Raw genomic sequence first — 26,747 nt, forward strand, 5'->3', positions numbered from 1 at the left:
CAAACATCTGCCAACTAAATCCAAAGTAAGATAAATGTAAGTAAATACAGATTACGCATTTTATATTTAGCCAGCACGTGGTTTATTCCACATCTCACAAAGTAACCCAGTGAATCTGTTCAGTTGCTTGTTAGTTTGCCACTGGTAACTCCATGACTTAGGATAGGAAGACAGAACACGTGCCTGGTGTGTTTTAGGACCAATGCAGGTGTCCAGGTGTTGCATGACACAGCATCCTCCTCAGCCTCCACACCCCAAGGACTCACTGCAATATATGACAACTTATTGTCACACACCCCCAAAAAAGCTGATGCAGAGCTATAGGTACTGGTCCAAATGCAGTCAGTGCCATTGTGAGAGGTACTGGCTAGCCATCCAGCCTCTCAGTCAGAGCCCAGAACAGACCAGGGACCTTGCAGAAGAGGCACAAAGTGTTTTGGAGGGAGACCAGGATTCTGCATGTAGCTTAGGTCTACTGTCGGCAAGACTGAACAAACATCATCTGGTCAATAACCCACAAAGCCCTCGTATGTTTCCTCCCACAGCCTTCAAGACATTTTCAACACTCATGGTAGCACTGAACAGTGGAAGAACTACACACAGCCTACAATGGGCTCTCCTGTCACTCTGCAATGGTCAGCAAAAATTATTCAGCATCCATCCAGCTAGTATTACTCAGCTAACATAACTCAGTATTTTAACAGATAATACTAATTACACTATTATTCCTAAGTAAATCACTGGCACCACCAGAAAAATCACAGCTCTGACACACGCCACTAGTATACTCCAAGGGAAGCTGGCTTTCCTTCGCACCCATCGCTCCACTTCCAGCTCTACAGGAGATGCTCACCAGCCACCATGACCAGGACATGGCCCACAGTTACCAGAAGACATGGTACGGCATGTTCAAAACAATATTCTGCTCTGTTTATTCTGGTTTTAAAACATTTGCATTTTTGTCCAGCTGCTCAGTATTACTAGAAGCTTTACTACAAAAGTCTGTATTACATTACTGATATCATTTCACAAAACTAAAGAGCTTTCTAATTTGTCAAAGATGTGCCTAGCCCAGGAGCCATCCAACTTCCACAATGTCAGAAGAAAACAATGGAGTGCATGCTAAAACCCAAGAACAGACAAAACTCCCAAGTCATTACAGTTCCAGAATACTGAAGTAACAGAAAACAAAGAATCTGAACTAAAATACAAAAAGCTAAACCACTGCAATTTCTGAAAAACCTTCAAAGCTTTATCTTGCTACTGCCAATCTTTTTCTTTCCTTTAACTTTGCTTCAGAGTAACTTTTACCAGAACACCTACCATTTTAACATTTTTAAATACTTTTCACAGAAAACTAGGAGTGGACAATAAGACTGAGGTTCTTCTTTTTCCCCTATGACTAGAATTCAAAGTAAAAAACTTACTCATTTTCTTTCGTCAGAGAAGCACCTTCTGTATCCATATAATAAATATAAATTTCCTGTGATGTATAATACTAAAAACAAATTAGTAGTTTTGAGTCTTTTGTAATTGCTTTTTTCCCCTCTCTTCCTAAACTGTCAAATGTTGCAAACCCGATGCTACTGCAATGACAAAAGATGGTGCTAATTAAAAGTAAGTTTACCTTAAGTATTCCTTTTGTCCCAAACTACCATAATTGTGATCTCAGAAGAATCATTTAGGACACTATCAACTGAAATACACTTTCAATTAAGTTTACTAATGCATCATAATGTTCACAGAAGTCATTACTAAACCCGGATGCCATTTTTTACATATCCCTTGAAAGATTTATTACCAAAGACCAAGTTAACACTACTTGTCCATCTATGGGGGAACTTTAATGTTTTAGGTCAGACAAACTGTCCTTAAAACTACACTCAGTGATGAGGTCGACTATTCTGACCAGAGGGTGCCCCAGAGCCAGGTGAGATGAAGGACCCAGTGCCACAAGGCTGGGGACAGCCTTTGTCTGCCACCTTCCCAGTGAGGAAAGACTTTCCAGGAGCAATACGTCACTGAAGGAGCAGGCAGACAGATTCTGGCTCCATGTTAATGTCAAAAAACCTGTCAAAAAACAATGTATAACATTACTTCGTATGCTTGGCAACAGCTGCACCCAAGTTTCTAAAAACAGCAAACAAGTTGCAATTGTCTTGCCCTTGAAAATTACCAGGTTTTATGCAGAAAACAACACACCATATGCTCCCTAGGAAGAGTAAAGCCTACTCCCTCAGTAAACCAGAACTTTGTAACATGAACCCAGAAACAAGTTACCTCTTAGGAAATCAAAACAACACACTTTCTTTTTTCCTGAGTGAAAAATTATATTCATACTACCTAGAAAATACCAGCGTTACACCCTTTCTAAAATACAGTCCATTTGCTAAAACATAACAAACAGGAAATAAAGGCTCTTTTGGCTTGAAGCAAACAAAGCATTAAGGCTTATTTTTATGGCATTCAAAAATAAGATACTCCATCCTGTGTCATCAGGAGCAAAACACACAATAGCAATGGAGAAAAAATGCTTCCTTTGTCAGTGGTAACTGAAGGACATATTACACAAAAACCTAGAGCCCCCTACAGAGTCATTTGAGTTAGATTTTATGGCAATATTAAACTTACATTCACTAGAACATAGTTTGTCAAAAGTTTCTAGTATCTAACAAATTTCCTTCTCTCTAACAAGCTCTGTGTGAGTTTCAGTAAGATACAGAATGGTATCTGGCACACCACAATGCACACCAAAAGCTGCATGAATGCACACCTTCATTCTTCTCTCTTCACTCTTCATACTCACCACTTTAATTTTTTTCTGCTAGTGTAATTGACCTAATTTTAGCCACCACTTGCTATCTTGTTTTATATCTGCCACATGCAGTTTCAGCTCCAGTCCCACCTGAAACATGACACACACTATTTGCTCTCTAATGAGGGGGTCCTACTTCCTGTAACATAGAAGCCCATCATGCAGAAATATTTTATTAGGTAACTGCCACCTATTTCTAGATGGTACTCCTCAAAATCCAGGTGAACCAGGCATAGGACCTTTTTGGCCAACATGCACTCACCAAGTAGGTTCAGAGATGCTGTCTGCATAATTCTGGACCTACAAACCCTATTCAATAAACACTGACTGTTACAGAAATTTGTAAGAAATTTTAAAAGGACAAAGGTAAGAAAAAATGGGATGAAGTTACTCTTAAAATCAACATACTGTTACTTTGTTTCTTCCCTTTTTGAGAAATCCTTAATCGTACAGATCGCCTAGAAAAGCTTACTTACACATATAAAAGTACCCCAAAATGTGTAATTCTAGCCTGAAATCAAATACCAGAGGAGCCGAGGCGGGTGCTGCTGCCTTTGAGCTTTGCTGTTTTTCAGAGCGCAGCTGTTCCCTCTCTCGGTTCTGTTTGTACATTAGCTGGCAGCTACAGTCAGCTGCATTTTTGAGAAAGAGAGAAGGATTTTGACGTGAGTCCAACAGTAAGCAGTAGTTATTTGTTCTCTTTAGATCGTGGGGTTCTCTTAACTGTTAGTAGTCACTGTCAGCTACGTGATGACAATTTCAATATACTTCAAAATTAATAGACCATATTGATATTTACTTTCAGAAAGCCAGATTCAAATGAAGATCCAAGATTCAAATTATTTCTTTAACAGAACAGCAAAAGTGATATTCAAAAATTCCAACAATTTCAAACATTCCTCCTTGGAGCTTAAACCACTGCTAACTTTTTCGAATACCATTTGATTCGTAGTTGTTTTTCTAGATACTTGTTCATGTGGTGCAGGGAAGAGCACACTGACAGAAATAAGCTTAAAACTTGAGTAATCTCTTTTTCTTCCCTACAGCTATAAAAGGTGACTTCTTCAAAAATCCCTGTCTATCTAAAACCAAAGTTTGCATTTCATGAAGTTTACTTTGTATTTAATAATGATGAACACCATCTCTAGACCCTTTCCTCTTTCTGGTCTCAAACATTCTTTTTAGCATATTGGTGCTAGGTTTTTAGCATTAGTTCTGATAAGCATTGCGTCTATAACATTGCTCTGACTATTTAGATTTTTAACCTCAAGCTTCTCCCTTCAGTTTGTGAGGAAATTACAATCCAACTATGGCACAATTAATAAAAAAAAAGTCCCATCAGCATTTTTCAAAATAGTAAAACTAAGTCACAGTGTAAGGTACTGTATGTGCCTTACGTAGACAGATTTTTAATTTCCAGAACAACTTCAGAAGAAATTCTTCGTCCTGTTGCTTATACTCCTGCCTTCCCAAGAAAGGGTAGAATAGAAAAGCAAACAGTGGATAAGGGAATGCTTGTTGCCAGTGTATCATAAAGTTGCCATCTCAAAGTGCTGAGAAACTACTCTTACCCAAAGGTTACTCAAGGAAAATTTCCTATTCCTTGCAAAAGTCTGTACAGTTCCACAGGGAAACAAAGCACAGCCTTGTAAAAATGGCATACAAATCTACAATACAAAGCAGGATTTAATATTCACTTTACAGTATCAGTGTTTATCTGTATTCCCAACTCTCTATTGACACTGTTTATTTTTAGAGCAGAGAATCATCAGCTTCAAATGGCTGCTGGGCAGTGGTGCAGTACCACAGTTCCCTCTCCTTCTCAAGAAGACCCTCTTGGCCTGGCTTGTGCTAGCACCCACTAATGTAATTGAGGTTTGCATCAAAGGGAGTGAAAAAAAGCAGAAGAACTTCCAATTTCATTCTTAAGTAGGACAATGCACCCCACTAAAGGAAATGTACATTTTGCATGGCCTGCAGCTAAGAGCCAGTGTCCCCACTTCCAGGTGTGACAACATGTTTTAAAGGGAAATTACACAGGCCCCTTATCTGAGAATTGCTACCCTCTTGTTTAAGCTACTCAATTAAAAGACAGACAGCCTTCCACTAAGGTCACAAGACATCTTTTAAGTATTCAATCCTTTTTATTTTCCTTTGTTTCTTAGTTTTGGTCTGTTGATTTTTTTCAGAATTCCTTCATCTCTCATCCAATGGTGATTCAGCAGCAGACTCCATGTTAAAGGGTGAGAAGTCACTACCAGCTGGTTTCCCTTTTTCCTGTTACTCACTTTTTCAGAGGTTTAGGAAATCAGTAGGCAGCCCAGTGGGGAGAGGTACAGAGAATATGTCTTTACCTTTTAAAAGTATTCGGTACCTGTTTACATGGAGACTATCACAAGTAAGACTTTATAATCTATTTAGATACTTGAGGAAAAGAAAGTGGGCAATTAAATGCACTTACATACCTCAATTAGATATTTTAAATTATTCAAATGAATTCTTTGTCAACTTGCAACATCACTGCATCCATTAAAGTTCTGCAAAGATATTGGAGCCTGCCCTAATACATTCAGTCTTGACCCTTTAAAGGTTTCCTTTAAAACTTCCTCAGAATCTTTTCCAGTTAACAAGATCTAGTTAACACACACATTTACAGGGGGGCTGTAGGAAAGGGAATGCACAAGTATTCAAATTGCTCTTTCTTCACTCCAGCAAACAGAAGTGCTGCAAAAACCAAGAAAATTTCCTTCAGATAGGAATGCTTAACAGTGCCAAATATAAATGTCATTTGTGTGAAGGAAAATCTCAGAACATTGCTGCTCATCTTAGTAAATAAATTAACACAACAGCTCTCAACTCACATGTACTTTTAAGCTCAGTTTACTCTATCTTTTTCAAAGTTAAGCTCTAATTGAAAAAATTATTTGTTTTCTTTTGTCTCTTTAAGCTTCAGGACTTCCATCCTTGGCACAGCCATCTGAATTAGATCCAACTTGCCAGAGGTATCAATTTAATTGAAACAAATATGCTTCAACATTTTTCACTTGAAAGAATTAGACCATGCCTTTGCAAGATAAAATCACATTGCAGTAAGAGGGAAAAAACCCAGCAAACAAGCAAGCTAGATTCTGTCTAACTTTCACTAGGAGACTGAGGCATCATATCTTCTGAAGTTAATACATCCTAGAGGCACAATGGATTTACTGTACTACTTCCAAGTAAAGTTTCTAAGAAACTGCTCTCCTACTGACACAGGAGGGAAAACATAACACAAAGGGGAAAAAAGCAGTTGTGCTAAAAGTGGTAAATGATAACCAGCATTGCTAAAGAGTATTCCCTTCCCAACACAACCCCATACATTCTCTCTTGGATTAGCTATCCATTCTTCTTCTCCCTCATACTCAGACATTATCCAAGACTCTTTTTGGAAAAACTTATTTCTGTAGAATACATACAGAAGCTCATAAAACAGTATTTCTAAATGTTTTCAGCTGCAGTATGTTATAGGCGTAAATTATCCTGATTCCTAAGCTCAAATCCAACAGGATGTTTAATTGTGTGTAAAGCAACTCATAGTTTTTTACCAAAGTTACTACTTATTTTTCTCTTTAGCCACTTGCTGTATCCTTCTTTGAGAATGACACAATGCAAGATAACAGATAGATTTCACACAGCCACTAAAAGAAACCTATACAAGAAACACCCCAATCTGAACACCCCAAGAAAAGTTTGCAGCAGCATATTCCATCTTCCAGCTTACTACTTAGCAAGTAAGATTTGTAGTGTCTAAAGTTATACAGTTAGCAGTCAGGTAGTCTGTCTTTCCTTTTGCAACACTAAAATTATGTTCTTGCATGTTAATTAATCAGTTCTCAGAAAATAATTTTCCAGAGTCCTGGAAAAAATTCAAGTCTTACAAGTGATTCATAAACATGACATGCAATTTTGACATATTAATCTCCTTTACACTGAGACTGCTACTAGGACCCAACCTCTGTTCCTAGAACTGCCACTAATCAGCAACACATCTATCATGTCCCTTGCATTTTTTCCATGCTTTACGCTAGAGTTGACTTTTCACTCCTACTCCTAATGAAATTTCTAAAAGGACAGCACATGCCATGAGATCCCAGGCACACAGGCCCCTTGCACAGTGGAGCAGAAAGGCACCTCAGCAGAGCCTCTCATCCACTCCAATCCACTGCTCAGAGTGGGGCCAGCTGGACCAGGGTGCTCAGGAACTGTTTTGAGTATCCAGGGGAAACCTATGCCAGTGTTCAATCACCCTTACCTGAAAAGGGTTTTCTGATGTTTCACTGGAATTTCCTGTACTTCAATCTGTGACTATGGTCTCCTGTCCTGTCACTGGGTATCAATGGGAATAATCTGGCCCTGGCAGTGAGTCTTCTTTGCCTGGGATTTCTGAAGGCAAATCTCACCAGTAAAGGTGGAGGTGAAGGTGGCTTTGAGTACCTCAGCCTTGTCTGCCTCTCTTCAGCAGCAGGCCCTCCTTCTCCTTGCTCTTGCTTTTGCTGCTGATATGGTTGTAGGATCCCCTCTTGTTCTCCTTCACATCCTTTGCTAGATTCAACTGCAGGTGGGCTTTGGCTGTCCTAACCCTATCCTTGCATGCTCAAACAATGTCTCTGTATTCTTCCCAAGGAGAATTCAATACAGATCTTATCAGAAAGACATCAGTAAGTTCACATGCAGTAACTTATGAAAATATTTAAGCAGTTGGAAGCACAAAGCACATTCATTGCTGCCTGAGCTCCCAAATTCCAAGAGGAGAGCACCCAGAGAAATCAAAGCTACTTTCAACAGCACCTCATACCAATTTCTTCATAGGTACATTCATGGGCAACCTGGCCATTTCCACCTTGAGAAAAACTTGTATGAAACACATAGAAAGTATTTTGGATCAATCTACTGGGTTATTTACCTCTTCTTATCCACAGAACTTGTTAACTACTCCAATCTTTGCTCAATACTAGCTATCTATTATCACAGATGCATGAGAAACATTATCAAAACTGTCTCATCTGAACCTCATGCATAAAGGAGATCCAGTGGTAAGAGTTTTAATTCTTTATATCCATTCCTTTTTCATTTTTACTGTAGAGGGAGGACACAAATTCTCATAAGCAAGGTCAAGAAGAAAGCTGAAAAGGTTTAAACGATTTATTACACATGCTTCAGCTTTATGTCATGAATGAAAAGTGTCATCCTTATCATGTTGATAAAACTGTGTAACCTGGAATATTATTTCTATTTTCATAGGTATATTCACACACATGTATTACAGATCTTGTTTCCACCAGAAGGAGACTATGTCTTATTTCTCCTACAGAAAAAGTCCTGTAACAACACAGCATCTAAGCTCTGCACTACCTCTACACTAAAACACATGCAGGAAAAATAGTACTATTCATGAAACAAATCTAGCATGCCTTCCTCCTGAAAAAGAAAATACGGCACTACAGACTGATCTCCAAATAAAACAAACGGAAGATAGAGTTGCATAAATAAAATAATATTAAATAATGAAATGCAAATTCTAAGAAATTTCAAGATATGCCAGTATAATAACCCTACTTTGGTCACACACACTGTTATTTCTAGTAAAAGAAAATAAATATCAGGCTCTACTGAACTGTAATTCTTAGCAGGAACCTAACTTTTGTGTCACCGACAGACTGAAGTAGGTAAGACTAACATAAGAACCATCAATGCAAACTCTGACTTTCATGGCAAACTACAGACTTTCCCAATTCTAAATTATTTTCTTTCCAGGGTTTTTAAGGCAGTAAAGCAATTCTTTTTCTTTCTCAAAGAAATTGCAATGCATGAAAGAGAACACAAAAGAACATTTCACAAGTTTATACTTCCTTTAAACTGTTTTTTGTGGTTCAATAGTAAGTACAGCTTCAGGAGTCTGAACATATTAAGTCTCACAATAGTGCTACCATTGCTTTGTTCTAAGTGTCCATAAACACAGTGAAAGAAGGAAAGTGAAAGAATGCTTACTATTCTCCTCTTCCTTGTTCTTCTCTCCCACCTCCTTTCCCAGCTGAGCAGGAGCATTTGCCAAACTATAGCTATGATTGGCACAGTACCACAAGGCTCTGTGCAATAGGACCAAATGCAACATACAGGTTTGCACTAAGAAACCCCACTGCTCCTGTGGCATAAGCAACTAAAAGTTCTCTATTTTGCAATCCATGAACCATTCATTGGCCACTAAAGCAAATAAAAGAGATTCAGTGAAAATAGGAGAGACGCCTCGCCAGCGAGCAGACCCAGCACAGTCAGAGACGAGGTGTTCAAACAGTCTAGAACAGAAGTGAAGAATGGGTTTTTGTAGAAACTATAAACCATACTTATGATGTTATTTATAGAGCATGAGTAAGGAAATATTTTTAACCAGGGCCATATTACATATTATATTTAGCTGAATAGCTAAACCTGTCATTTTTATCTCAGACTTAACTATATATTTAATCAGTGTGGGTTTCTTATTTTCTTTGATGTAGACCATATTCACAAAGGATTGCCTAAGACCACATTTATTTCTCCCAACAATTAAATGTCAAGCTTGAATGCAGATCCAGAGTAGCCTGTACGAAAATTTTCTGTTTTCAGGCTTTGCGAGCCAAAACAATCATGTTGCAAGAGCATCAGACATTCAACTGATCTGCCTTGAGTTTCATAATTATTTTGTGCTCATGGCATGGTAATGATTCTGTTAGAGGGCAAGAACAAGTTCTCTGGTCATTCTTCTCACGCGATGCAACTGTTATCTCTGAATTAAGGAAAAATGTGGATGTAAAATTTCAGTTTAAAATATAGTTAAAAAAAACCAGTTAAAATTCAGTTAAAAATACCAGAGAGCTTAACAGACGGATAAAATTTGCCTGAGCAAATCAACTCCCTTGCATTATAAGCTCCTTTGTATTAAAAATATTTCTGTCTTGAGACTAAGCAAGTTAAGGAAACATTTCTGAAGCTTTTAAGCTGTGTTGGCTACATAAAGCAGCTGTTTTAACATCTACTCATGCCACAAATACAACTTTTTCCACTCACAGTAGAGGCTTTGGTGAGCAAATTCCAGAGAGGTTGTTGAAGACAGCTGCAGAAAGGAACAAGAAATACTTTTCAATAGGAATAGGTTCCTTAACATGCCACTTATCACTTGTCTGCTCCCCCAGCACTATTCCTGCCTCTCACAAGCTCTTTTTAAGCAGAATGCATTAAAAGGTGTGCTTTTCTAGCTTAAATCAGGAAAGTTTTGCCCAGCAACCTGTGCTTCTCTTGCCCCACTTTTTCTTGTCCCAGCTATCACTCCCTCCCACATGCTTCCCTGTCACTTTGAGAGTCTCAAGCCCAACATACAGTTCTGCAGTAGCAGGCTTCCCTGCTGAGGGAAACAGGGTGAGGAAAGACTCTAAAAAGTTGCTGCTCAAAGACAGGAAAATACGAGTTTATGCTTGGGCTGGATGGAGGCTCTGCTGGGCAAAAGCAGCCCACAGTTTGGTAGACCTGTTTTCACAGTTCCCTAAAATTCCTTGTGCTTCAAAAGTCCCATCAGAAAAACAACTTCATTACTTTTCAGGAATGCTGTGCAGATATAAAGCTCACAGACTGAACAAACTCAAACCATCCCAGTCAGGAGAGGCAGGCAAGTGCTGAAGTAAAGGCAAGTAGAAGCGTTTCCATGTTGCTGGGCATTCAGTGTTTTGTTGGACATGGTGCACAGGTTTCTGGGAAAATCCCTGCCCTTCTAAGAGTGAAGAGAATCATAACCCTATTCCTGATACTGGTATCAATTAGGCAAATGACACCAAAGGCACATCACCTCTCTGTGCCCTTTAAATTAAATAAAAAGTATTCATAATTACTTTCCTCTTTGACATGCTAGATGAAAACAGGCATGAGGATAAAAAACCAGAGTTGTACTCTCCAGTCAGTAGTGATTGAGTGAAAAGGAAGCAAGAAGGACACTTAGCAGCTTCTTTTACAGAAGATGGAAAGATTTCTTTATGACACTTGAGCAGAAAATTTCAGGCTTGCCTTTTTTTTTTTTTCTTTTGTAAAGAATAAATTTATTATTGATACAATAGCTCCAAACAAACAAGTCCAACTACTAGGGTAGTACAAGGAAATTCAGCATGCAGGCACAGCTCTTATCTTGGGGACAGCTGGGTCCATGCCTCCCCTCCCCCCCAAGCTTTGTAACCCTTATTAACATCTTTCTGAATCTCAAGTCCCTCTTGCACTAAGTGTGAGCAGGACATACACTAGAACCACAGCACATTTAAAAAGAGGGAGAAAAGTGCATCAGTCCACTGGGACTCCTAGTAGGTCACAGTGATCCTCCACTGGTGCTACATACTCTCACACTGGCATGACACGCAGTATCCTTGAGCCAGCGGAGTGAAGAGGGGAGTCCAGTATCACAACCACCTAAATGAACCTACTGCACACAGCTAACTGAACACCTCAGCACAGTATTAATAAGGTCCAGTTACTGCCAGCCTCAGCTGTATTTGAGCTGGGGTCAGAAGGTGAAAGATACCATATGCTAATTTAAAAATCTTTCAGCTTCTATAATTCATAACCAAAGTGTTCCAGAGGAAAAAGAACTGAAGCTGTCAGCTGTTTCCATGTAGCATAGTGCAAAAAACAGACAAGTGCTGAGCTATAAAGAATCACAGAGCTTTGCCAAAATTTGCTTCATTGATTAGATGAGACAAGTATCAAATTCAAAACTAGACAGGGAAAAATGCAACAGGCCTAATGAAGTAAGGCTGTTCATCAGAAGATTAAATAACTGAATTTGACTGACTCCCCAGAAAGATATTATTGAATGGATGATATTAAGTGATAAGTTTTACTCATTAATAGTGAGGCAAGGTAGAGAGCATGCAGTTAGAGGATGAAGCATTTTCTATTTCAGCTTTCATTTAATCACACTTCTGAGAATCTCTACTTCACAAAAACAATACCCCCCCTGCCAAAAAAAGCCCCAAACCAAACCAAACCAAACCAAACCCCCTGTCACAAAAAAACCCCACAAAACCTCAGATAAACAGGTGGTAGGGTTTAGGCTCTGCTATTTTATTATTCACCCTAATTTACTTATTGTGCTATCTCCCAACAGGCAACACAAAAGAAATCTGCACATTTGTATGGGGAGTTCTGCTAGGAAAAGAACAATCAGCTGCAGACATGAAAGGAATTGAGAAGTCAGCAATTTCACAGCCTTTGCCTTACAATATCTGCTGCAACATTTCAGATCATATCAAAGCTGTTGTCGTGCACCATTTTCATGGAACTGCAAGAGCTAGGGAGAAACAAACATGGCACCAAATCCACCCATCAAGCAGGGGTACATACCCCCTGCAGTGCTATTTTTCCAGTGCCTTATGTAGTCATTATTTTTATGCATCCTAAGCAGTCAGGTTTCAATGACCTGCTGACATGAAGTGATGACCTCTCTATTTAAAAATCTCTCTACTGTAACGTCCCAGCTCCTCTCTCCCTGCCCTATCTTTCTCCACCTCCTCTTTGGAAGCCTACCACTGGTCACCAACAAGTGTTTCTGAGAGTAAGTACCATCACAACTCAGATTCTTCCCAAACTTCAAGCATTTCTTTGTGCTTAAGTCAGGGGTTCTGTCATCACAGACACATCAGAAGCCTGAGTTAGTCTTTGGAGATACCACTGTCTCTCCCTGCTGACTTCAGAGGGAACCTCTGAAACAAGGAGTAAAGGTCTTACAGACAAGCTATGCACAGTCTAAATCTTGTATAATTTTTACTGATCAAGACACCAAGTCTGTCCCCTCCTCCCCCTATAGTTCTGTCCTATTTAGCAACCGCTTCTTGACACTGTATTGCCCAATACAATTTCTATCTGTAATCTCACCAAACTTGTACAGTGGAGCTCTACCAACACCACACCTCCAAGATCTTTCTGTGTATTTCACAGTACCTCAGCCTTTTTCCTTACCTTTTAAGGATGCAAAAGTATGGGCTGCTTATGGGACACTTCTTCTAAGATCCCATTTTTTTCTGATTTTCAATGCAGAGGTTCAGGTGGCTCTTCTCTAGATGTAGGCCAGCAAAAGAGGCAAGAGTATTTGCTCTGTGATGCAAGCCACTGAAAAAAGAAAATCTGGTTGAAGGAAATAGGACCACCAGTAATTCATGACTGGGAAATCACCATCTGCTAAATGTGGTTTGGTGTTAGAGGAACAGAGTAACAAAAGGACCGGGAAACTACCTGTAAACACAAGGGGAACAGAAGGACAAAGAGGTTCTTGGAAGGTAATAAGAGAACAAAAAAATAAGACTGAACAAAAAGACTGCATCAATATTGGCTGTACTTAATGCTCTCTCCTCCTAACTGCTATGAGATAAACAGAGGCATAAAAACATTAATCAGTTTTTGTAAACATTCACAAAATTACTGTGTCACCTGAAATCTAACCCAAAACTTGTATATTGTGAGATAATTCTCAAATTCTTTCTGAAACAACATCATAAGGCTTCCCATGCTCCAATCCCTTCAAGACTCATGGACATTTCAACACAAGTCACTGCCATGAAGGAAAAGCATAAAACTTCATAACCCGGATAGAATAAGAAGACCCCCAGTCCCTCACAGAAACAATGCAAGCTCTAATCTGAATTCCCTAAGAGTTCCCAAAGCTTAGGGTATTTCACAAGGCAAAAAGATATAAAACTGGAATTTAGATTTCAAAAGCAAGCTTTGAAATCTGGGCTGAAACACCATGCAAAAATCTTTGAGAAAATCAAAGGTTCCTCCAAAGAAATCTGCCATTCCATTAAAAGGCCAAGCAATGACAGAAGCTTGACAATAGTCTCCAGCAGTAATTAAGCAAAAGCTAAGAAACATTCACTTATCCTAACAACTTTGTTGTATGCATTTCAGAAATATCTATTAACAATAAGAGTTGTACGGAGCAAGTCCTCTCCCAGGAATGTCCACGATATTCCACATTAGAAAATTAAAAAAAAAAAAAAGTGAAAATAATAAATCAAATCCCCTTGACTAGCAACTGCTCATCCAGGCACCGGCAGCTCATCTCACAGAATTGTCACTTGCCAGCAGTTAGTAACCTCGTAAGAGTACAATGTTATGCTGGCATCCTCTCTCTGGGGCAGCTACATTAAACTGAACCAACCATCCACTTGATCAGCAGAGGTTTTTAAAATAAACACTCTCAGGGGTGCTGAAACATACTATTTACTTATGGCAGAGACGTACTGCTTCTTCACTCAAACAGGCACAGACACTATGATCCCCATCCCAGTCTCCTGATGACTTCTACTCTGAATCATTAAGTATGATAAGTAGCAAGCCTTGGCAAGCATCCAAATGTCTATTTCTAAAGCATTAGTACTCAGAAACCGTAACACAAACCTAATCATTCTGCTTCCAGGCTTACAAACAAAGCCAAACATCTATTTTCAACACAACAGGGTCTGCTTCCCTCAGTGCAGCTCTAAAGAACAGGAGAGTAAAATAAATTTCAGTTAAATAATTGCTCTCCATTTCCTATCCACCCCTCCAGTCTCCAAACATCCTCAAACCCAGATTCTAAAACAAAGAAAAACAAATGCCTCATTACATAAACACAAGTTATGTTTGAAAATCTACTTGCCTGCTCACGAATAACAATGAGGAAACATTTCTAGTTGGAAAAAAAAAAAAAAAAAATCATGTCATCACTTTCCACAGCTTTCACTTGAAAGCCATAAAAAAAACCCCAAACAAATCAACCAACAAAAAAAAACTTGAAGAAGCATAGGTCTCTTGCAGGCAAGCACCTCTGCTGCCCAGGGAAAGGCAGCACTGGCTAAGGCAGTGGCAGCCCATCCCAACTTGCTGTTCCCTTCTAAGTTAATGTCAACAGGCTACAGACAACACATCCCCATAAAGGGCTGATCCTACTTGTATCGTGTCTATAATAAACTGTAATGGCCTGGAAATGGCTCTCTCCCCCCACTGATGAGACAAGAAAGGCAGACAAATAGCTGAGAGGACTATGAATCTTAATAGATCCAAAGAAGATCCAAAGAAGAACTTAATTCTCACCAATCTTGAAAGGATTATTGTCTTTCCTGCCCCCATGGTATGAATGAGCAGCACCTACACCCTTGCAAGCCCTAGCTCCAAAACTTACTGGTCCAAAAAAACCCCAACAAAACAGCACAGAAGGGAGACAGGAGGACCTCCCCCTACCCCCAGTTCTTCAGGAGAGACAATCCAAATAGAAGCCTCCTCAAGTTACTACAATGCAGTAGCTGATTTTTGTAAGTGTGCTCATACACGCTCGCATGAGCACACAGAGTGGCTGTTGACCACCTTGGCTGTACTTGTAACAGAGGAAACACAGGGCTTTCTTTCACACCACTGCAACTTCAAAGAGAGCTCACAGGTGGTCAGCAGCAAGTGCAAAGTCATAACTTCAAAAGAACCCTACAACAGACCTGTTTGTCCAGTCCAAGACAAAAACAAACTCTTACACCTTACCCGAAAACTTGTCTTTGCAGAGAGGGACAGCTATGAAAACAAAACAAACAGCTCTTCTTGAACAGGTTACAGGAGCTGGAAGCTAACAATGTGCAAGTACTTGCACATGAAGCTAAGGAAACAACCCAGAAAGAAGGGTTTCCTTAAGTGCTCAAAATTTACTTCCAAAAAAATGCGGTGACTATCATACAAAATACACTCAAGCAATTTCAGTAATCCCAGATTTTTGCTAGACACAAGAGAGAGCAGGCACACTTTTTATTAATGTATGAATTTAAATAATGGGACAGAAAGAATCAATTACCATCTAGAAACAGGGGGTAGAAAAAGGATACCTGCTCAACCATTTTACAGAGTGTTCCCACCAAAAATAATGTAAAAAATAATGTAAAACCCAATTCTCTCTGTTATACCCTCATCATATACAAATTTTGATAAAAGAGCCCTGTACTTAAATAACAAATGAAGAACTTCCACTTACTGTCACTGGTGATTTTCACATGCGCTACTGATTTCAAAACAGTTTTTATCAGGAATCACTGCAGTACAGCTAGCACAAACTTTAATTAACCTCAGACCCTTTACCAGTGGTAAGGGGGGGAAAAATTAGACAGTCTCTATTTTCCCCACGGAGCATGAAGTGTTGTAGCTTCTGTATGAGTTACTTTTGCTACAGTCTCCCATTCTAGCATCCATCAATGTTTATCATTCTCAGTAAAACCTCAACCAAAAGCAACCTTCCTTCTAACTTTGTATGAAAATATGAGAACCACTGCAACAACCACTTTTTTTCCTCATAACAGTCACAATTCCTTTTGGCTGAGTACTCTGATAGAGAATGAAGTGCCTGCCATTCACTTAGGGTGAACAAGGCTTCAAGAAACTGCATTTTCACAAATCAAGTCTAAGCAGTGCCACGGGAAACAAGAAATAAATTTTTTGGTTACCTTCTCCTGGACATGAAGTCTTCTAGAGGAGGATACAACTAAAAACTGAAACCCTTTGATAAGACTCTGGAACCAAATATAATAATAACTCCTGAAGTGAAACTGCACAGAGACTCTGACAGTCAACAGTGGTGACATCCTTGAAAGAAAAGCAGCTGGATCACTGACTTTGCCTCAGTCTACACAGGAGCTCCCTCCTAACACCATCTGCTTTATCTCTTTGATACAGCCAGAACCCATCCACAACAAAAGGATTTATCAAAAGCATCTCTTTCCTCTCAGTATTTCTGTGACTATTACACTACAATATCTCAGACTATCACATCCTGTCACACATTTATCTTCAAAATGTCATTTGGACAAAATGGGGTTAAACACAGAGAGAATTAATACATGACTTGTTCAATGTCACGTGAAGTCTGTCAGGGCAGGGAACTGAAGCCTCTCTTATCTCCTCAGGCCCAAGTGGAACATCCCATTTAACAGTACACTTGCTCCCTCACAGGTGTATATCCCACACTGCCATATAACCTGAAAGTAAACCAAAAAAAAATTTTTGAAAAAGATGTAGCAATACTCCCTCTCATCAGGGACTGAATTAATCCTTTAAATCCCTTGTCAAATGACAAAGTTGACAACATGAAAAAAGAAATATGTACACAGATGCCTATATGCAATTCCTGATTCTTATATGCAATTCCTGATTCCCAGACTGGAGTCTGATTTTAAAAGCAGAAAATATATTCCTGAATAAAAGCTGCCCAATTTTCCAAATATATTTAGAATATTATCACAACACATTCACACAGTCTTAAGCATTTTTTGCTATGACTTCACTGTACAGAGTGTTTTGGCCAGCCAGCATGATGTAGTCCAGAGTAATCTTCTTGAAAGGAAAAGGCTTGAGTTTTATGACCTTAGTCATAAAATGAGGTGCATTCTGGTTCTCCACAGAGTATTTCTTGACAGCACCATGGGTTAGGCAAAGCTTTGTTAATCTTACCATCAGACAAGCTGTGAGTGATGAGCAGTCTTTTAACAAAAGCTACTTGGAGATGAGACTCCTCTTTTGTCTTCCAAAAAAGCTCACTTTTAACTTGAGAGTTTAGCAACCTAAATGGAAGTCCAAACATATTTTATCTAAAAGATAATATGTACGGCTCTCACAATAGCAAAATGAGGAAGTCCAAAGAGGACAGAAAAGCTAATTAAGAAAGCTATAGATACAGACTTGTGATTTAGGTTCAGACCATCTCTTTTCAAGGCTTTCAGGAAGCAGCTTCTAAACTGACCTTTCAGTTCCCTACAATGTTAATGAATTTTGAAATATAATTCATTTCAAGTGTATTGCAACTAAATAATCCTCTCAGGCCATAATCAAAATGCTTTAGAGTACGGAAGAGTTCTCTCTTTTGAGAACAATAAGAAATAAAATCTATCAGTAAGAACATAACCCGGGCCTTTTTAAAGCATAGGCATCTCAGAAATGGTTATTGTGTCACCACACAGTCAATCTCACCTACAGACCTGACTGTCTTTCCTTGAGGGTGTTTCTCCTACTCACACACCTGAAGAACCTTCAAAACTGTAAAGGATTCCTGATCCACACATGTGCAAAACAAAACTGGATGAGACAACCCTTTTCGGCCATGTAAAGACAGCATGCTGTCTACCTGAAAAAATAAAGATTACTAGGTGCTTCTACTTTTTAGAAAAGCTTGCCCTGAAGAATTCTGTGCTTTACATCATTCTAGATATCAATGCAGTATTACCAGAATAAAAAACTCAACCAATCCCTCTCAAAAAAACCCAAAAAGCCTACTGTTGTTCCTCCCTTCTACAGCTTATAAAAAATTTGTATACAAAACACTGACAGTCACTTTTACTGTTTTCTTTGGATAATCATTTTGTTGTGGCTCTATTAATAGGTTAACATGAAAAAGTCAGACAGGGAAAAAAGAAAACAAAACCAACCAAACAAAAAATCCAACTGCAACACCCTACCAAAATAAAGCAAATTCATACCCTGATTTATGTAAGAAGTTTCACTTGCTGTTTAGTTTAAAATATTTTGGAGATTTTTCTAACAGCCTCCTCAGATACTCATATTTCTTTCTTCTTCTTATATGGTTATATTCCCCAAATAAATGTAACTGTTTGTTGTGACAACTTTCAAGCTACCAAGCCCACCTTGGTCAAAATACCTGAGAACTTCCAGTGTCACGAAGAGTGAGAGGAGCATAGCAATTGCTTGAGGAACACAAGTGGACGCTTAAGACTTTCATCTTGCACAGGAAACCACAGCACAGGCAACTTTCACATGCAATCAAACCAGCGTACTTGCTGGCAGGCTCCCAGCAAGTTCAAAAGGTGAAATGTTTTAATTGACACAAACAACAAGTTTGCACAGCAAATACTGAAGATCCAAAGGTTTTAATTTTTTTATTTGCCATTAGAGGGTTGCTACAAGCCCTCAGAAATTCTCATTTCTGTAATTTGAAGCATGTATGTATCACAAGCCAATGCAGGGAAGAAGAAAGCAATACAAAACCACTGCAGTTGCAGGGGAGTGGAGTCCCTAATGCCTTCCCCAAAAGCCACTGGGCTGTTCAAGATTTACGATTTGTGTCTTACTCATCTAAGGGAAGACTCTTCTCACTTCCTCCCACTGCTGGAGTTGGTTTTCAATTAGTGAGCCAGGATTACCTTGGCAGAATCAACAAGCAAGACCTCATTTGTGCAAATCCCAATACCACAGTTCATTACTGGAAAGCCTGGCAGTTTTTAAACCTTCCTGATTTTTGGAGCTCATAGATGGTCCAAGACCGGTATGCACCCCCATATAGCAAATCTAAGCCTACTGGCAACAGATGTGCTTTTAAGTATCTTCCCTAGATTCTTTAGAAATAACCCACATATGTCTGTGCCTCTTCAATAATTTCATGCTGAAAAACAGGGCTCTAGATCCCTCCTGATGGGATGATTACAGTGTGAAACTTGAGCCGTGTCACTGCGAGCCACATCCAGAACAGACAGCAGGAACCATCAGCTTTCCACAGACCTTTCTGTACTCTGAATTACTACTGTAAGCTTGAAGTCAGAACAGAATAAATGACGAAACACAGCCTCGTATCTACTACTCTACTCTCATTTGCTTTGGATGACTCTGGTATAAAAGAGATGGTGATGTGAAGTGGAAATACTGAATACAACTATTGTCTACCCTACAAACTGCCATAATGTTTTTCCAAGATTCTCTCCAATCAGTATGGCAACCAAACAAAAAGAGAGGCATATATGGACAAGACACCAGAGAAGCTGGCCTGGGAGAGGAAAAAAAATTACTAATAGTCTGAATATTCTGAAAACACACTCATCTTCCCCACCTCCAAAGGAAAGTTAATAGAACTAGCAAACTTTCACACTTCATTGCTTTGAAAATAAATGTATACCTCCTCCACAGCATATGATGCAGGCTTAAGAAAAAAATGAAAGTTTTTCAAACCACGTGTTTTCACAGTCCTGATTTTCTTTTATGCACACACCTGCCTGATACAGGTGATTTCTATTCAGACCACTACTGAAGTTTTGTGTTGTTACTCAGGAACTTTCTTTCAAGTTCTGAGGTAAAAAAATCCAAGTATTCACCTCACAGTAACATAACTAAACTTGAGCAATGCACTGAAACTTGCAAACGCAAATAAAAACCCTGAAGTCAGACAAGATAACCCCCCCACACACTATGGAGGGCACAAAATAGCTAGAGAAATCAATACTCCCTTTAGGCGACTCCTTGATTTTGTAGATTTAAACACAATAAGAGCAACTGCAAAATTCAAGCACTGCAAACACAGTTTACAAACTAACTGCTCATTTTTGTTTGGAGATGTAAATTTTAACACCATATATTGTGGGTTAGAAGGACTACAAGGAAAGAGTTGCTTGTATACTGAACCTGTGGCGTCAGGGGGAAAAAAGTTTAATTTTTTTTAACGTCATGAAACTTCCAACTGCTGTATAAAACACACATTCACATGTACGGCTTTGGTAGTTAGCAGGACTGGATTTCCAATACCTATTCCTCCAAGCAGTTCTGTTAGCTCCCTGGAAGACAATAAACCTTCTAGTTAAAAAAAAAAATGTTCCTAATTTGAAAGCCTTCCCAGATGGATACCTCAAGGAGTACACACCACTCTTGTAGAACTTGCATTCACTTAAAAAATTTAAAAAATAAAATGTTCTGCAATGTCACCCACATGGATCAACTTTGACAACCCAAATTAAACTGTAGACCAAGGAAGTATAAAGTAACTTCATGAAGTTGCATGCAAACAGACACCTCAGCACCCAAAGAAGGTCCCACTTGTCTGCAGAGGCAGCAGCACAGCTTGCTTAGTGGATACTAGGACTCCAGCCAGCCATGAGGACTCTGCTTCCCTCTCAGCCACCAGCCCGGTGCAGGATGTTAGGCAAGTCTGTATCTCCTTAACATCCCAGGTCACTCAGGCACAGAAAGGAAATGCCTACACTAATTCATAGAACAAGCACAGAAGTTCATTGACAGAGATTAACAGATCTGTCTACTTTTTCCTGTGAGAATCCTACACTTCAAAAGAACCCCAAAACCTTTGCAGTAAGACTGTGCTCCATCCCCAGAGGCTCATCACGTTCAGGCACACACAACAAAGGGCTTTTCTGCACTTGCTGAGCACCTCACAAAAATTATCATGACACATTCTCCAAGATACAGCGGTTTCCAAGCCTTTCATCTGCAGGTGTCAGAAGATGTTCCAGCAGACATGCAACTACTGGCTAGAGTGGTTAGGGTAGTAGATGCTAGTTTTACTTCCCCCATCCCTCAAAAGCAGTCAAAAGGCCACAAAGTAAGAAGCTGAGTAACCCCGTTTTTTTTGCAGTCTATTCTCAGCCAAGCTAAGTAACATTTATCCTTGAAGAAGATGAAAATTTTAAAAATTGACAAAAACTTTCCTCTGAAAACCAGAGATTGTGTTTAATCCCACTAAAATACCAATCAACTGCAAACATAGTCTTCTACCAGCGTGAGCTGTGCCTCTTTAGAAAAGAGAGGACTGAGAGGGGATCTCAGTAATGTGCATAAATATCTCAAAGATGGGTGCCAAGATGATGGTGTCAGACTCTTTTCCATGGTGCCCAATGACAGAACAAGGAGCAATGGCCATAAACCGAAACGCAAGAAGTTCCACCCCAACATGAGGAAGAACTTTTTTATGTTAAGAGTGGCAAGGCACTGGAACAGGCTGCCCATGGAGGTTGTGGAGTCTCCTTGGCTGGAGACACTCAAAACCCACCTGGATACATTCCTGTGTTGACCTGCTCTAGGTGACCCTGCCTTGGGAGAGGAAGTGGACTAGATGATCTCTAGAGGTGCCTTCCAACCCTAGCGATTCTGTGATTCTAGGGTGGAAAATTTTTCAGTTTCCTCTTCAGTGAAGGAATTTCTTCCTAATTGCAATATTAAAGGAAAAAAAAAGTCATTAAAACTCAAGCCAAAATTGCTGTTGTGTTTGTGAAGTAATATCCAAAGCATTTCTTCTTCTTCTGTTTTCACTTGAATTTTCACTGGCTTTTTACAGCTGAATCACAGAACATTATCTGGAAGTGACTTCTGTTCTCCTGGTCCCACTTCCCCAACAAAACAGGGACAAATCAACTTGGGCTGCTCAGGGGCTTGTCCAGCTGAGTTCTGAATATCTGCAAGGACATCCCAACCTCCCTGGATAGCCTGTTCCAACATCTGACTCCTCTCACACTGAAATTTTTTTTCCTGATATCTCATTGGAATTTCCCTTGTTGCAACTTGTGTTTGTTGTCTCTTGTTCTACTGCCTCTCCATGCTCTCTCACTAGTTAACTGAAGACTGAAGACGTGGGATAGTTTTCCCGTAAAGAAAAGAAACACACACACACAGGGCTGTATTTTCAAGATGTTCATAAAATATGTACACATAGAAAAGGATTTTATTTTTCTGAAATACACGAACTGTATTTTTGTTTGCAACCTAACAATGTCTCTTACAGCTTGTCCTTCTGCAGCACGTACCACCAAAGCCTTACCTTCACAGAAAAGTAAAACAGAGCGGCTAATGTGGTAAAAACTCACACCACAAATTATTTTGTAGTAATCCTCTTATATTGAGAAACACTCCAGTTTTGTTCCCTATTTCATATCACAGAATCACAGAAGTGAACTAAATGGTCTTTAAGGTCCCTTCCAATCTAAACCAATCTCCCTGCTATGGGCACTAGACCAGGTTGCTCAAAGCCGCATCCAGCCTGGCCTTGAACAATAGCAAGGATGGGGCATCCACAGCTTCTCTTGGCAACCTGTTACAGTGCCTCATCACTCTCATAGTGAAGAATTTCCTCCTAATAGCTAAACTAAACCTGCCCTCTTTCAGTTTAAAGTCATTCCCCCTTGTCCTACCATCACCTGAACTAGTCCTGCCAGTCTAAGGTACTCACTCGACCTCACGATAAACTCTTTTTCACAAAACTCTGCTGGAGCAGGGAAGCAACATTTAGCAATGCAGACACTGAAATGAAAATGAAAAACCACGTGAAAACCCGTGGTCAGCATGAGGATGAGAACTACAGGCCACAGCGGGGGGCTTGTACCCGCTCCTCCGGGGCACCTCCTTCGGGGTTGCGCAGGCAACCAGGCTGGCCAAGCACCAGAGTGAGCTCGAGTGTTTGAGCGCTGCTGCACTGACCCTGCTAGCACACCCTTCTCTCCAGACACAAACCTGCTGCACAAGGATGGATGCTTGGTTCACAAAGTGCAGCTGGGATTTTTGGTTAGTTGCGACTTGTTTGTTTGTTGGTTTTTTTTAATAACATCATCTTCTGCTGTGTGCCACCCGTACCCCGCTCCTCCTCTCCGGGGCACAGCACACGGCGGGGAGGCGCTGACAGCTCAGGGCGGGTGCGCCCGAGATCCCCGGGGGGTGCGACCCGCAGGCAGCGAGCGCTGCCCTCCGCTCCGCTCCCTCTCGGACCGACCTGGCGGCCCGAGCAGCCGGCACACCGCGCTCTGCCACGGCCACCGGGCACACAAAGAGCCGCCCTCGGGCGCAGAGCGGTCTCGGGGCTGAGAAAGTATTGAGGGGACTCTGCCTTCGCCACCAGCATGAACTTGTGGAAGGGCGCTCGGCTCTCGGGGCGCCGCCGACCGGTCCCACTCCGGTGTCAGCGTTTACGGCCCCGCGTCCCGCCTGCCCACCCTGCCCGGCAGCCCCGGCCTCTGGCCGCCCCTGCCCCACGGCCGTGTCCCCGGCGCAGGGAGAGGCCCCAGCCCAGCCGCCGCGGGAGGTGAGGGAGAGCCGCAACAAGTCCCCGCCGCCGCCGGCCGCCCTTACCCAGATAGTGCCGCAGGTCCAGCAGAAAGTGCGGGGGGCCCCCGTTGAGCTGGTAGAAGAGGGAGCCCAAACAGAAGAGCAGCAGGGCGGCCATGCAGAAGCCGTAGTCGCGCAGCGAGAGGAAGGGCAGCAGCGAGAGGGGCCGCCGCCTCTTCAAGCCCCCGCCCTGGCTCGGGCCCCCTCCCGCCGCCGCCGCCGCGGGGGACCGGGGCGCCGGGCATTCCCCGCCGCCGTGCTGCTGCTTCTTCTTCATCCTCCCCTTCGCCGCCGCCGGCTCACGCAGCCCGCCGGGGGAAGCGCATCCTCCATCCGCCTGCCCGACTCCGGCTGCCCGCGGCCGGGAAAGTTCCCGGGAGCTCAGGGGATCCGTGCAGTCCCCATCGCAGGCTGCCCCCGGCTCCGCGGCAGGCAAGAGTCCCCGGTGCTCCTGCGGCGGTGGCTGCTGCTGCTACGGAGCGCCGCTAAGGGGAGAGGAAGGAGGTGGTCACCATCCCGCTCCCTGGGGCTCGGTTCGGCTCCGCTCCTCTCCTCCTCCGCCGCCGCTCTCGCTCCTTCTCTCCGCTCGGCCTCTCGCCCCGGTGTCAAGTTACAGCTCCGCCGCCGGCCGCCTGCAACTCGCGGCCGACTTGTGCGCGCTGCCCGGCCCCGCCGCCCCCGGCCCGGCCGGCCCCGGGGCCCGCCCACGCCGGCCCGCCCCGGCCCGCCCCGGCCTCCGGTCCCGCCATGCGCCCGCCGCCTCCGCGCCAGCGACCCCTGCGGGCGCCGCCGCCGCGCGGCCCCGCCGGCACAACCCACCTGCCCTGGCCCGCCGGGCTTGGACATCGCGGGGTGTGGAGCAAAGCCTAGTGCGGCGTTAAGGTCCGCTGCTTTTATCGTCGTGTAACGTGGTTCATGGAGAACGAAAGCGACCACTCTTCTCCTTGCAGCTTTGTTAGGGTGATTAAAGCGGAGCTGTTGTCTACTGGGGACCAGGCTTTAGACAAGTACAGAAATTACAAAATTAAGATTGCACACACAACCTTAGTTTGACCCCCTTGTACATATGGCTTATGATACAACCTCTAATTACTCGATCATGCTATTTTTCCTAGACAGCCGCTTCCAACCATGTGACTGGCAGATGAATGGCATTCTCTTGGCGCTGAGCTGTGTAATAGCTTCATCCTCTTTATACAACATATGTCCCCAATGTGTACTGATGGCTTATTTGAAACTATTCTTGTTCTTGGGCATTGTCTGATGTAGAAATATATTTCATTCCCCCATGCAGCTGTGGTGCCAGTGTAGAAGTGGAGGGAGAAGAGCTTGGGGTGGTAATGCTGGTTCACCATTTTGTTTTATGGACCTGGCTGAAATTGGGGGTATTTCCCAAGATCCTGCTCATGGAGTCACATGAGACTCTTAATTTCTAAGGAACAGAAAATTTTATTCGCTGTGGTTTGTAAGAAAAATTGGAGATCAGGAGCCAAGTGTAACTTGCCATGTCGGAAATTAAAAAGCAATCACACTTTTCCTTTTAAGGCTTAAGAAAAAAGTACTCTGGTTTAGGGGACCTGACTCATAATCTTTGCACACTTGCAGCTGGAAATTTTGCTCAGGAGACTGCATTCAGATGTTTTTGCCCTGGAAGGCTTGGGTAAATGCTACCTATGCTACTGGCTTTGATTTTTTGGTTGGCAACCAGCAGCAAAGGGTAATATATGGAAATTAATCTTGCTGGTGTGGTTAAGAGTACAAAGACTCCAATGATAAAGAACCATTCCCATTGCATTCCTTGATAAAAAGTACATACTGCCTGAACAAACAGACCTTCTTAGTTTGGAGAGGAATCTCCTGGTTTTAGTTACACAGTTCTATGACATCAATGCACAGATCCTCTGCAATCTTACATTAAACCTGTAGCAATGGCAAAATTAGGTATGACATACCATTTCTGAAAAAGAGACGGTAACAGGATACAAAAAATAAGCCCACTTTGGGCTAAACCTTTAGGGCTTCAGTTCACTTAAAACAGAAATAGCCAATACCTATCACCAGATAAAGTCATAACTCTAATTGCATGGTTAAACTACCACTTCCTAATTCTCATAAACATGTCTTTGAAACACTTAGGAAGTACTGGGGGGCTTACTTACCATGCTCTGCTTCCATGAACGTTTTAATGTTTTATATTCTTTTGAATAGTTCAGTATCTACTGTCTTGTTTGGATGCTGGCACTGCAGATTTGGTCAATAGTGCTTGTTGCTGTTGCAGATGAGAAACAGATAAGCACTTACACTGAATGTTTGAGAAAAAATGGATGCTTGGATGAGAAGACAGACAACACCTGTAAGATGAATCAATAAATCTTTATTTTTCTGGTTGCAAAGAATGTCTTTGATCTCTAGGCAGAGATTTAAAAAAAAGGATGGAAAAAGAGACCAATCAATGGAGCAAAATTAACATGGGAAGACTGTACTATGGAGAGTTCTTGCCCTATTTCTAAGCATCAACAGATTAAAAAAGAAATCTCTTGTGAGGAAGAAGAAATAGAAATCTTTGTTGTTGAAACATATGCTTAAACATGTGAATTAGTTGTAAAATTATTTACTTTCATATATACAAACTATCACACCTATTATTATAATGCCTGGCTAGGGCAATGGGCAGGAAAATAAATGCAATTACTTTGTGCTATAGCTTGATACGATGCAACTGTTTTCCTATTTTGAATTCCCCTGCTACTTATCTTCTTTAACAAAACCAGTATGATTTTGCATGCACAGCATAAAGCACTTAAAATATGTATCTCCTTAAATTATTATGTTCCATTCACACAAAAACCCCCAAAGAATCCAAAACACAAGCCCCATATGAAAGTAATATTATGGTTTAAAAGCCATTGACACTTTAGGGTAGGCCAAAGGTAAGAGTTTTCAGACAAACTTGTTGTGACTTGTAGAGGGTATGACTTACAACTTAGCCTTTAATTGTGTGATGATACTGTTTTGCTCAGAGGACCCCTGCCTTGTAGAGTGCATGGGACAG

The 26,747-nt window shown here is 41.4% G+C and overlaps 1 protein-coding gene across 2 annotated transcripts in view; it reads right to left on the minus strand.

The window, feature by feature from the left end:
* UST (uronyl 2-sulfotransferase) overlaps positions 1–24,343 on the minus strand; it is a 166,529-nt gene extending 142,186 nt beyond the window's left edge. For both annotated transcript variants that reach the window (XM_069010404.1, XM_069010405.1), the window contains exon 1: positions 23,720–24,343. In XM_069010404.1, the coding sequence (XP_068866505.1) occupies positions 23,720–23,972 (253 nt within the window). In that variant the 5' untranslated portion in view covers positions 23,973–24,343. The remainder of the gene's footprint in view (positions 1–23,719) is intronic.
* Positions 24,344–26,747: the final 2,404 nt, after the last annotated feature.

Source organism: Aphelocoma coerulescens, chromosome 3, assembly GCF_041296385.1.
Source record: "Aphelocoma coerulescens isolate FSJ_1873_10779 chromosome 3, UR_Acoe_1.0, whole genome shotgun sequence".
In the NCBI taxonomy this organism is placed as follows: Eukaryota; Metazoa; Chordata; class Aves; order Passeriformes; family Corvidae; genus Aphelocoma; species Aphelocoma coerulescens.